The following is a 13801-nucleotide window of genomic DNA, read 5'->3' on the forward strand; positions in this document are numbered from 1 at the left end:
CTTTGTGGTTCTCTGTGATTTTCTGTGGTTCTTTGTGGTTCTCTGTGGTTTTCTGCGATTCTCTGTGATCCTTTGTAGTTCTCTGTGATTCTCTGTGGTTCTTTGTGGTTCGCTGTGGTTCTTTGTGGTTCTGTGGTTCTCTGTGTTTTTCTGTGGTTAGCTGTGGTTCTTTGTGGTTCTGTGGTTCTCTGTGGTTCTCTGCGTTTTTATGTGGTTCTCTGTGATTCTTCGTGATTCTCTGTGGTTCTTTGTGATTCTTTGTGATTCTCTGTCATTCTCTGTGGTTCTTTGTGATTCTCTGTGGTTCTCTGTGATTCTCTGTGATTATATGTGGTTCTCTGTGATTATCTGTGATTCTCTGTGATTATCTGTGGTTCTCTGTGGTTCTCTGTGATTATCTGTGGTTCTCTGTGGTTTGTATGAAGGAGGAGGAGGAGAATCAGCCTGGCTGCTCAGAAACGAGTCTTGAAGCCAGAGATTTCCATCTTATCAATGGACCTCTGGTTGGTAAAAGAAGCTCTGGTGATTCGACTTGATGGACTTCCTTCTTTACTCAACCAAACCTTCCTGCAGGAAACACAGAGTAAAAAAAATAATAATAATAATCAGCTCAGATTGATCAGATTCTTCTCCATGAGGGTCCAGAGCAGAGTTTCACTATACGTACAACCAACAGAACAACAGAAGCACTCATCACTCTGAACAAGATATAAATAAATAAAATGTATGAAACTTCAAGTATAATTTATAAAAATATTTAGCTAACAAAACCAAGAGTTTATCTAACAAAGTTAAGTCAGGTCCTCTGGACAGTTTCCATGTTGCAAACATGTCAATCAAAAGAAACAAACTTAATTTTATGAATAAATGTTTCTCCTCAAAAGCCTAAATAATGTGTAAACATTTATCAAGCTGTAGTAAGAAACCAAGAAACGTGAATGTGCAGAAAACTTCAGACATTCTTTAGGTCAAAAGCAACTTTAAAGGAGACCAGTTCAGACTCGGGGGTTCTGAGAGATGACCTCATGGTCAGGAGAGCACTTCTTCAGGCCACACTTCATATCTGCTAAACTGTCTCAAGTATCATCAGTTTTTGTTTAAGGTCACTTAGCTGTGGGTAATGAGCTGTACATTCTATCCAGCGGTTCATGAGATATTTTGCTAACACACACACACCTCTCTGCCTTTCAGCACCAGATGATAATAATCAATAAATCAAAGATTCATAAAGAAATAAACCTCCTCAGACTGTTTCATGTTGTCGGGTCTTCCTGCTCCTGGGACAAAAACTGCAGACCAGTCGGGGGTAAAGACCTCATGTGGACCCCTGGGGGGCATGATGGGAAAACGGCAACATTCCTTCAGATATATTTAACCCTGAGAAGGTTCGCTGAGGCTCAGTGGTTCTCTAGAGAGCTGCTGCTTGAAGATTAGAACAGATTGAATCGGATCAGGGTCAGAACTGCATGGGCCGAGGTTCAGACTGGCAGAATAGATGTCCCACTTCTACTGACAAAAAAGTCTCCTAACAGACTGACTGCTGTGCTTTGTAACCCACTAATATCCACAAACACAGCTTAGTGTTAATTCTCTGGTGGATTAAAATCTGCTGCTGTTTTCCTCTAAAACTCTCTGATCTGTGCCCTCGACTCACGCACAGCCCATTTACACTTCTGACAACACACAGGATCTGGTTCTGAGGTCACGAGTCAGAACTGGAGCGCGAGTCATATTCTTCTGCCCCACAACCTCTTGGCTGAGAAACACACAGCTAAAACAGAATCAGCTAAAGAAAAATGCACCGAGAGCTGAATGACTGCTGAACTTTGCTGAAGAAGTTGAAATTAAATTGCACAAAGTAAAGTTGTAAAAAAAAAAAAAGCTAAAATAACTAAATAAAAGCTAAAATAACTCAACGAAAGCTAAAATAACTCAACAAAAGCTAAAATAACTCAACAAAAGCTAACATTACCAAAACAAAATTTAAAAATTGGGACCTGCAAAACAGTAGCTAAAAGCTAAAACTGACGTGGGCTGGAATGGATTTTTCAAAGATTTTAGGAGTTCTTCATCTGTTTTATTGATGAAAAATAAATATTCTGAAGTTAAAAAATACATTTAAAATTTATAAAAACAAACATCATTAGGATCTATGTTTTGGGTTGGTTTTGGTAGCTTTTTGTGTTTATTGCTGTTAAGATTTATTTGCACTTGTCATTTGTTTCTTCTTGTTTTCTGTGTCACCAGTTTCCCCACAGTTTCTGCTCATTCAGCTCCTACCACTCCCACCTGTTCCCAGTATGCCAGGTGTTTCAGCTCTGGTTCTTATGGACCCTCCGCTTCCATCCATCTGAAGTCAGGCATTGTGTCTCCTTTGTGTCTTTGAAAGTATTCTGTTACTGTTGCTGCCACAACTGACAAGGACCAGTTTGGATCAGCACAACGACACCAAGACCAAGAGTGGTTTAGAGTTTATTGTATTTAAACAATCTCTGGTGGAGGTCTGAGTCCTGGGCCGGGTCCAATCTAATGTCTTGATGGTGTAGCAGGTGCTTTAGTCGCGCTGAAGCTGGTGACATCCCTCCTGGAAAATGAACTGCTGCAGCGGAGCAGATTAAAGACGCTGTGGTCCAGAATGGGGAAATCCAGATATGTGGTCTGATAGTCGAAGCAGGGGTCAAGCACAGGGAAGCAGAGAGCAGAAGCCAGAGCCAATTTGTGATCTGAAGTTGTGGTCGATAAGGAAGTGCAGAGTCGTAAACTGAGGTCCAAGATCAGGCGAGGTTTTGTGGCAAGACGAGAGACAAGACAAGGTAGCTGGATATCTACTACTGAAACAGGTTCAAGAATCTGGCACTGACTGAGGAAAGGGAGTTTACGAAGGGCTGAGAACAGGTGGAGCGCATGAGCTGATTGCAGGGCATGGTGCACAGTGGAGGTAATTGAGTGACAGGAGCTGGAAATGCTTGGCAGGAAAACAAAAACATGAAAAATAACAGGAGAAGGGAGCAAAACATGATAATAACAGCCCTTTTGTTTCAATTTGTTTTTCTCCAGCTCTTTGTGTTCAGTCTGCATTTTTGGGATGACCATCATCTAACTACGTCACTTCACCACTTGCTCTTGCCGAGATCGGATGCTTCCCCCCTCCCTCTCTGCTTTGCTTTGCTGCTCTGTCTGTCTGTGAAACTGCTTATGAGACTCTCTTGCATTTCTTCTGAACCATAATTATGGACTTTTTGATCAGTTGGTCCCTCAACTCAATTTACAACATTTCTTCGAAGACAGGCTTTAGGCGAGCCGATTTGCCCTCTTGGCACGCACACAGCAGAATATCTCATCGACTTGACTTGATGTGTTTATCTCTGCTGCCACTTGTGGATTTTAAGGACGCATATTTAATTGGATTTTCGATAACTGGTTCCTACTTTTTGGATTCGGCTGGTTGTTGGTTTTATCAATCAATCAAGGAAGTCATCGGCAACAAATTTGGACCCGATCATGCTGCTTGCCTTTATGATGGCTTGGTTCGTGTCTCGAGTATACCCGGACTCAAATGCTTTGAGCTGAATGGATCAGATCTTGGGGACTTTACTCAGTCATGTTCCATCAGTGTGGCCAATTAAATTTAGACATCTCGGAACCGAGTCGACCAACACAGACTCAAGGTAGATGTCATTAAGTTCTGCTTGTCAAAACAACTGTGTGTTTATCTGAATGTGGCTCCCTTGGCTGGCCTTGAAGGTCATCTTATCTGAATTTGCCTGGAGAACATGTGATCTGACGCTCTCCCCCCATCCCTGAGGAATTTCCAACTGATAACCAGATGAAACCAGCTGAATAAACTTTGTGTCATCATTTCAGGACTCTTGGATTCTCATAGACGTTATTCTTGGCCATTCCTCGACATACCTTGAGAATGTTTATGGATCTGATTATTACATCCTTATCAGAACTCTTACAGTGACCTCGAGAGCATGAACATGCTCACCGCTCTCAGCTCCCCCCTCTGCAGAATGTCTATGTCACTATGTGCTTGTTTGTGCGAGGTGTTTTTTTAATATTAGAGGTTTTTTTTTCCTCAGGCAGGAAGAAAAAAGTCTGATAGGAATTTTTTCACCTCCAACTCCTACATGTGTCCATTTTACCACTTTTTTGTCTGTCCAAACAGGTCTCACTTGTAAATGAGTCTTTTAGGCTCAATGTGACTTATCTGTTTAAATAAAGGTTGAATGACTGTGGCACCTAATGACCATAATGTCCTGAACAAGCTGAACATTTTGAAAGATGAATGTTGAAATGCACGGTGGTTCAGTGGATAGAGCTGCTGCTTCTCAGAGGAAGGTTACCAGATCAAATACTGACCCCGGCACATTTCTGGGTGGAGTTTGGATGTTCTCTCTGTGCATGAATTATTTTTTCTGAGTTATTTCATTTCCTTGCACCTCCCAAAGCATGCATGTTAGGCTAATGAATTACTCTAAAATGTCCCTGTACTGTAGATGAGTGTGAAAAGTTGTTTTGTTTGTTTCTGCGTGGCCCTACGATGGTGTCCCCAGAACAGTGACTGCAGGACATGGGCACCAGTGACCCCCATGACCCAGAAAGGAATAAGCAGGTAAAGATAATGAATGGATGGATGGATGGATGTTGAAAGGTAAAAATCACTGAAAATACTCAAAAGTAGTTGCAGTTTAAACAGCATACAGGATAAACAATAAACAGAAAAGCAACAACTCAGCATTCCACTGATGGCATCCATTAATTCATCCCTCCTGCTGTGTAGGCTTACTGGCCACTGGAAGAAAAAGACTGATGAGGCCTCAGTTTTAAAACTGAAGCCGGTGTTTTTAAACAGTGTATTTTCTACAACATGCAGGTGAGTGTGCATGAAGATTAGGACTGAGAAATATGGGCTTAATTAAGCCAAACTGACCAACAAACTAGTCCACCTGTAGGCAAGAATGGTCCAGAGGGTTAAAAAAATTAGGCAACATGAACCAGGTGTGTTGTAGCAAGGAAATATCCAAACAAGAAAACCTCAAGAATCAGGACTGAAAACAATGAGTTTAAATCAACCAAAACAACAAATAATGGCCAAGCATTCCTTAAAGGAATGCCTTTCGCCCGCTGCCCTTCATGCCAGTTTTAGACCAAGATCAATTTATAATGAAAAGGGGCGGAGTCAGTCCCATTTTAGAAAGGACATTACAATCTTGTGCAATGTTGTGAGAGTCTTGCAAGATGCCTTAATGCTTGTAGTTTGTGTTATTGATGACTCTCAACTACTACCACACGAATGAGTGTGGAGGTCATCTTGAACTGAGTTTAGTCCAAATAAGTCTTAGATGCACGCCCAATGATTACTTGAGACAAAGTTGACTCCAAAATTTTAAGCAAATATGTTACACAGTATGTACAGTAGTCCCTTGTTTATCGTGGGGGTTGTGTTACAGACACCCTCACAGTAAGTGAAAATCTGAGAAGTAGCGACAATTTTAGTATTTAAATCTTTATTAAGACTTTATAAACACTTCCCACACTCTTGCAATGTGCTAAACTCTTAAACCTATGTCATTTAACAACATATACAGTATGTACTGTGTAGTACTGTAATATTTTATATGAGGAGCACCAGCCTTGGTCCAGTTCTGCTCGGGTTCTGTTCGACTCTCTGCAGCCGTTGAGCACGAGATGCTTTTGGCGAGAGTTGGACCTTCAGAGAGCCAACACAAAACCACACAATGGTTCAGATAGAGTCCAAATAATCCGGAGAAAACCAATGAAAAAGTCTGATAAATTAGATACGTTCAGATCGGATCAAAACTTTCACTCCATTTTCAGCAGAAAGCAGCGGCTGAAAGCAGTGCTGGCTTCTGGGAAGTTCACTGTTGCCTTCTGGGTAGTGTAGTTCTTTGACTGCCCTTACAGTATAGGCTTATTGAACAAAAACTACAAAATGGTGGGGCCTGTCCACAGTATTATTATTTTTTGTTAACTTTTTATTCCATACAGTCCTAATCACATGAGTAATACTGGTTGACAATCGTTGAAAAAACGCAAAAAAGCGAGTCTGCAAAAGTCAAACCGCAAAGTAGTGAGGGACTACTTTAGACCTTGGACTGTCTTCTGAATAACTCTTAGCTAACACAAAATTTTAGCTCAGTATGTATGAAAATCACACGCATTCCTGCATCCGGGCCAGGACGTCTTGTCATTGATGGAACAATGAATTCTGAATTATATCAGAGAATTCTGAAGGAAAATGTCAGAACATCTGTCCATGAACTGAATTTCAGAGAAGGTGGTTCATGCAGCGACAATGACTCTAAGCACCCAAGTGGTTCTACCAAAGAATGGGTCAAGAAGAATAAAGTTCATGTTTTGGAATGACCAAGTCAAAGTCCTGACCTTCATCCAATCCAGATGTTGTGGAAGGACCTGAAGCAGCTGTTAATGTGAGGAAACCACCAACATCCAGAGTTGAAGCTGTTCTCTACAGAGGAATGGGATCAAATTCCTCCAAGTCGGTGTGAAGGACTGATCAACAGTTAGTGGAAATGTAATGACCAAATATTATATTTTTGTCTCATTTGTTTAACTGGGTGGACGGTGGCGCAACTGGTAGAGCTGCTGCCTCTCAGTGAGCAGGTCCCTGGTACAAACCCCGGTCCAAGGGCCCTTCTGGGTGGAGTTTGCATGTTCTCTCCATGCGTGCATGGATTTTCTCTGGGTACTCCGGTTTCCTCCCACAGACCAAAAACATGCATGTTAGGCTGATTGGTAACTCTAAATTGTCCCTAGGTGTGAGTGAGAGACTGAATGATTGTTTGTCGCATTTGTCTCTATGTGTCCCTGTGATGGACTTGCGACCCGTCCAGGGTGTCCCCCGCCCCTCGCACAGTGATTGCTGGACATGGGCACCAGCGACCTCCGTGACCCAAAATGGAAGAAGTGGGTAAAAGATAATGGATGAATGGATGGATGGATGGATGGATGGATGGATGGATGGATGGATGGATGTTTAACTGGGTTCTCTTTTTCTACTTTTAGGACTTGTGTGAAAATCTGATGATGTTTTAGGTCATATTTATGCAGAAATATACAGAAGTATAAAGACTTCACAAAGTTCAAGCACCACTGAATATCCACCAAATTGTTGTCTCAGAGTTTCATTGAAATATAACCTTTGGTTCATGTGATATTTTGCTAACAAATAGGTAGGGTTGAGCTTTTGCAGACTGTGGCAATGTATCAACAGTTGTAAGATAAAAAATTAAAATTAAAGCAAAGTCAGAGAAACATGAGAAAATTATACAAATAAATTAAATTATGCATTAAATACACTGAGATCGCTTCTTGTTTATGTTTATGAAGACAAAGAGTTATATTTGGAACTATTTTATGTTTATAAGTGAGACTGTAAATAAATTGTAGCTCATCATTTATCCATCCATCATTTACTCTTCCTCTGTCTTCTGCCTCATCCTTTCTATGACAACTCGACTTGTTTCATTCCAGTCATTTTATGAAAGAAATCTCATTTGTCTTCCATATTTTCTCTGGGATTTTTTCCCAAAAGAAGTAAAAGTAGAAACAACCCACTCATCCGCCTCCCACCAGCAGACACATTTTCCCTCCTGGTTGTTAGGCCTGACAGGAAGTGAGGTCACAGTGAAAGTGAGGAGGACAGGAAGAAGTGTGTTATCACAGAAATCATGCTGTAGACTTCCTGAGCATGTCCTTTTGATAAGAAAATAATACTTTTGTTCTTTAGAAGTATACTACAGCTGTTAAACACTGAGTTCAGCATCAGGTCCCTTCAGTGAACTGCTGCTGGAGACATGATGTGTTCATGTACAGGGACTGGAACAACTGCAAGAATTTAGACAGTTGGTTTATATTTCCATTTAATTTCATCAGCTGCTTTATGTTCTTTGTTATTTTCCATCTGTCTCTTACATCCTTTATCCATATCCATCCACCTGCATCCATCCATCCATCATCAGCCACTTGTTCCAGAATCAGGCCGCTGCAGCTGCAGCTTGAGCACGGAGACATCTCTGTCCACATCCCCCTCTTCCAGCTCTTCTGGGAGGAAACCAAGGTGTTCCCAGGCCAACCGAGAGATGCAGTCTTTCCAACATGTGGGTCTTTCTCTGAGTCTCCTCCCAGTTGGACAAGCCTGGAAAACCTCTCAAGGGAGGCGTCCAGTGGGCATCCTACCAGATGTTCAAACCACTTCAACTGTTTCCTCTCGATGTGGAGGAGAAGCGGCTCTACTCCGAGTCTCTCACAGATAACTGAGCATCTCACCTTATCTCTAAGGGAGAGTCCAGCTCTGCCGAGAAAATTAATTTTGAGCACTTCTATCCATGATCTTGTCCTTCCAGTCACTATCCAAAGTTCATGACCATAGGTGAGGGTGGGAATGTAGGCCAGCTGGTAAACAGAGAGCTTCGCCTTGTAGCTCAGCTCCCTGTTCACCACAACACATGAGCACAGAGTCTGCAGTACTGTGGAAGCTGCATGGATCCGCTTGTTGAGCTCTTGCTCCAGTCTTCCCTCACTCGTGAACAAAACGCTGAGAAGTCCTCCAAGTCACTCCAGACCCGGAGAAGGCAAGCCGCCCTTTTCTGCCATATCCCAGCTGCTTCACGCTCAAATGCAAACCACTCAGTGAGAGCTAGACATCATGATGACACCAACAGGACCACATCAGCTGCAAATATTTGGAGAAAATAGTTTTCCTTGTGTCCTTTTCAGCTTTACTTCCTTCACAACAAACATTTCCTGTTTGTTCATGAAGACTTTTTAAAAGTTTAAACTAATTTCCCTCTGTGGATCAAAGTATTTTTCCACTTCTTTTCTTGATTATTACCTGCTACCAAAAGTTAAACGACGTCCATTAATGCATGTACCTGTGTCTGTATTTATCTGCTTGTTAGCAAAATATCTCATGAATCACTGGACATGTTTTAATGAACATTTCAGAAAGTAATTATTGAATGTTCACCTTCAACGATCAACTTCTGGGGCAAGCTCAGTTCACGATATGACTAATACTTCCTCAGTTTTACAGATATTGAGCTATAATCCAACATGACAGTTCTCCTCAACGTATATTCTGATATAGAAGATAAGATAGAACCTTATTGATCCCGCAGGAAATTGTTGTGCCAGAGTTTCCGTACAAAGGAACATATGATGGAGGAACTTATAACAAAATTGCAAGAAATCTTAACATTTTTCAAAATCTTGACCAGAACGGCTACGACTCTGTCATTTCTCATGAAAAGCTGATGTGTCTGAAACTCATGCATGACGTCATCAGGGTGTTCTTCACCTCCTTTCATCTATACGACTGCCATAACTACGACTGCCATAACTCAAAAGAAAGAAAAATAAATAACAGAAGTCTAGTCTGACATCCTGTTTGTTTCAAACCAAATAATTCTGGGGGTAATTTGTGTCCATCATATCATTTACATGATAAGATTGGCCTTTAAACAAAATATATGAGTAAAAGGTTGAATTCTCCTGAAACATTTAATCTAAGAACCTGTGTTTAAACTGTGGCATGATCAGAAACTATACTGAAAGCTGAAGTTGTGTTGGGCAAATGAAGTCACTCATTTCACATTTTTTGCAAAGTTTAAGCCATAAATAAACTGTCTAAATAAAGGTTGAATGAATGAATGAATCTAGAACAGAGGGTTAATGTGCTTCCTGTTCATCAGTTCCTCTCAGAGACACTGATCCAAAATGAAGATAAAGAGCTCCACCTGGTGGATCAACTCATTATGACCTGCCTGGATCAAATCTGTGTCTGATTTGGTGAGTTATCTCCCCCCACTCATTAAAACATGCAGGTAAGGATAAAAACAGGAAACTTGTCCTTCCCTTGTGTTGCAGGGTAACAGTGATCACTCACATCTCCTCCACCATGTCGGCCTGACCCTGGACCTGACCCACCACCGTCCCGCTGGAGGTGTTCTTCACCCAGCCCACCAGGCCGAGCCGCAGACCCTCGCTCTCCGTGTACTGCAGGACAGGAGCCATCATCATCATCATGGATAAAATGTTCAAAATGTTTGATAACACGCTAAAAACACTGAAGAACATGCAGCGTATCAACCAAAACTGAGATGTTAGAAAAGCTGATGAGACGATTAATAAATTCAAACAACACAGTTAAGCAAATTAAATCACAGTAAGGACTTTAAATCACTCAGTTTTACAAATGTCCAGACAAAACTGGGTGTTGTAGTATCAGAGAATCAGATTCAACCCATTCTGAAAACCAACGGATTGATTTAAGCAAGATCTTGGTTTTTACTTCGTTTCTTATTGTTTGTCACCTTTGTTTGTTTGTTTGTTCGCAAAATACCTCATGAACCACTTGATGGATTTTAAGGCAACTTTGAGGAATTAACTGGATCTACATCTACAACTGATTAACCTTTGCAGTGGAGCTGCTACGCCCAGTGTTGCGCAAGAAATGTGCAAAATGTGACACAAGCACCAAATTTGGCAGGGCTGTTCCTCAGAGTCTTCTGAAGAATTATAATTGATCATTTTAAAATACAAGATGGTTCAATTATTATTATTATTATTATTATTAATTTACTCATGTGTCTCACTTGTATAATACAGGTTTAATGACAGAAGAAAACACAAACGGACACAAAGATCATTTCAGTTGATCAAGTAACTGCATTACCATATGATTACTGTGCAGAAACATGTTCATTCTGACAGCCATCTTGGAAAAAATGTGGCCATCTTGGATTTTCTAATGACCAATTAGATTTGAAAAATACCTCAAAGGAAATCATCAAACTAAATTCAGTGCGAGGCTCAATGGGATTAACCTGTATAAATAAAGGCTAAATGAATGAACAAAGTGCTTGTATAACAATTTGCATGATTTTTCTATGATCCGCTCCTCACTTGGAGCATACCTATTCAAGATGGCCACCGCAGCCAACTCATCTTAAAAAAAGAAGAGTTTGCTATATCTTAGTTAGTTTTATATATATTCTAAGATTTGATGTGTTTAGTAGCTGAGAGTCATTCACAGCACATACTCTGAGCATGATCTCTCATAACATCGCATGAGATTGAGTACAAGTTATTATTATTTAAAGTTTGTCTAAAAGATATATTTTTTTCGGAGTATTAGGGCCACGCTAAGAAAAAAAATACATTTACGAAATAAAAAAATCTTAGTATTACAAGAAAAAAGTCTTAGTATTATGAGAATAAAGTAGTAGTATTATGAGAATGAAGTCATAGTATGAGAATATAGTATTACGAGAAGAAAAACATAGTATTACGAGAATAAAGTCATAGTATTATGAGAATAAAGTTGTAGTATTATGAGAATATAGTATTAGAAAAATAAAGTCGTAGTATTACGTAAATAAAGTCTTAGCGTTACGAGAATAAAGTTGTAGTATTATGAGAATAAAGTCGTAGGATTACAAGAATAAAGTCGTAGTATTATGAGAATAAAGTCGTAGTATTATGAAAATAAAGTTGTAGTATTACGAGAATAAAATCGTAGTATTACAAGAATAACGTCTTAGTATTACGAGACTAAAGTCGTAGTATGACAAAAATAAAGTCGTAATATTAGGAGAATAAAGTCTTAGTATTACAAGAATAAAGTCTTAGTATTCCGAGAATAAAGTCGTAGTATTACAGGAATAAAGTCATGGCGTTATGAGAATAAAGTCATAATATTACGAGACTAAAGTCATAATATTACGAGAATAAAGTCATGGTATTACAGGAATAAATTCGTAGTATTACGAGAATAAAGTCGTAATATTACGAGAATAAAGTCGCAGTATTGCGGGAATAAAGTCATAGTATTACGACAATAAACTTGTAGTATTATGAGAATAAACTCATAATACATTCTGGGTGGACTCGCACCTGCTGCACAGCCTCCACTGTGAGTCGCTGTGTTTGTGAAGTAGCCCATGATCACGTTTAGATCACTGTTTGTGAAATATGCCTCCATCCACATTATGTCACGACTAAATCTTAAATGTCATACAGCTTCATTTATCATAAGAATATGCCACAGTGCGTTGGACCCCTGCTATTGTACAGCTGACGTCAACATTCATCAGTTGTAAGACTGATTTTTCATGTTGGAGTTCTGATAATATTACGGGTTTATTCCTGTATTTTTTTTACTTTATTCACCTAATATTTTGACATTATTCTCATACGACTTTATTCACATAATGTCATTTTTTTTCTTAGCGTGGCCCTGATACTCCGTCGTAAGAAACAACGCTGTCATTTCTCAATATAATACACAGCTCAGAACAGCCCATGTTCCATAAACATTAGCCTTTAATTACTTTTCGACTGCCTACCAACGAGAATTAAATAGTGTTTGTGAACATTTATCAAACAATATATTAAATAAATGTATTGTTAAAAATTATAAGACAAGCAGCTAAATGTTAGGGGGGTGGTCTCTTAAGGTGAGCAAAGCTTTGTTTTACATTGTAATGCTCCAGAATTTGGAAAAGCTCACAGAGATGATCAAGTAACATTTTGAAACAAATACAGAGTGCAGCTCCTGAACTGCTTTCAGGGATAAATTAACATTTCTGTGTGGAATAAAGCAACGTTTTGGTTTGGAGTTTTGTTCTGACTTCTATTTCATAAAGGGACACTCACCATTCTGAAACAAACACCTGAAAGATAAAGTGATAAACAGTCAGTAAAATCTGCCCAAACAGCTTGTAAAGGCAGCAGCAGCTCTGTAAAGCTGTGAAGCTGCAGCCAGATCTCCTGCAGCAGAGCTCAGCTCGTTCCTAAATTAAGCAGCAGGGGATCATTTTACAGCCTGCAGGCTCTCACAGCTCAGCAGAGAGGAGGAAGAAGAATTAAACAAACAGACCCTGAACGTGACCAAAGATCTCAAAGTCCACCGACACCAGACTGGTTCCTGCAGACATCCTGCAACACAAAACTTCTGATGACTGCAGAGGTGGTGAGAAAACAGCTGGATTCACTGTGTGTGTGTATGTGTGTGTGTGTGTGTGTGTGGGGGGGGGGGGGGGTCTCTCTGTGCTCCTCCCCTGACAATTTAAAGGAAAATCTCACATCTTAAAGAGCTGATAGTCGTTGAAACTTTATATGACAGCTAGAAGAAAACTTCCTGAAGAAATGTTAAAGGTGCCACTTTATCTGTTTTTTCATGTCCAGTTTCACCACGACTGGCTTTCGATATGACTTGTGTGTTGGTGGGATCATCATAGCACAGCTGCCTTAAACTTCCATGGAGTTATATTGTAGCTAAGACATGGTGTCCAACGTGCAGCTCACGGGCCATCTGAGGCCCTCTGAGTGCTTCTCTTAGGCACGTTAAGTAACTGCCATTTGAAAACTGTATAATTTTGGCCCCTGGGCTTAAGTTGATGATAATTATATTAAGATGAGGTGAAGGAGATGTTTTTGTAAAAAATTAAATAAATTAAAGAAAACATTTTAAAAATGTATATACCTATATATACCTATATATATATATATATATATATATATCCATCCATTTTCTTTACCCGTTTATTCCATTTTGGGTCACGGGGGTCGCCGGTGCCCATGTCCAGCAATCACTGTGCGAGGGGCGGGGTACACCCTGGACGGGTCGCAAGTCCATCACAGGGACACATAGAGACAAACGAGACAAACAACCATTCACTCTCTCATTCACACCTAGGGACAATTTAGAGTTACCAATCAGCCTAACATGCATGTTTTTGGTCTGTGGGAG

At 40.0% G+C, this 13801-nt stretch overlaps 1 protein-coding gene across 1 annotated transcript; it reads right to left on the reverse strand.

Moving 5' to 3' along the window:
- Window positions 1-6: 6 nt before the first annotated feature.
- Window positions 7-13071, reverse strand: LOC119419831 (acylphosphatase-2). The gene is made up of 4 exons (XM_037687198.1): window positions 12929-13071; window positions 12706-12722; window positions 9935-10044; window positions 7-567 (listed from the first exon to the last, which is right to left on the reverse strand). The coding sequence occupies exons 1-4, from the start codon at window positions 12984-12986 to the stop codon at window positions 453-455; spliced, it is 300 nt and encodes a 99-aa protein (XP_037543126.1). The 5' UTR covers window positions 12987-13071; the 3' UTR covers window positions 7-452.
- Window positions 13072-13801: the final 730 nt, after the last annotated feature.

This window comes from Nematolebias whitei, chromosome 1, assembly GCF_014905685.2.
Source record: "Nematolebias whitei isolate Nwh7 chromosome 1, NemWhi1, whole genome shotgun sequence".
NCBI classification, from domain to species: Eukaryota; Metazoa; Chordata; class Actinopteri; order Cyprinodontiformes; family Rivulidae; genus Nematolebias; species Nematolebias whitei.

What these genes read in the sequence shown, in the direction of transcription:
- LOC119419831 (XM_037687198.1), bottom strand. Translation starts at nt 12,986, where the DNA reads ATGTCTGCAGGAACCAGTCTGGTGTCGGTGGACTTTGAGATCTTTGGT. An exon ending in GCCGACATGGTGGAGGAGAT is followed by an intron (nt 568 to 9,934) that starts GTGAGTGATCAC and finishes TGTTTCCTGCAG; the next exon opens with GAAGGTTTGGTTGAGTAAAG.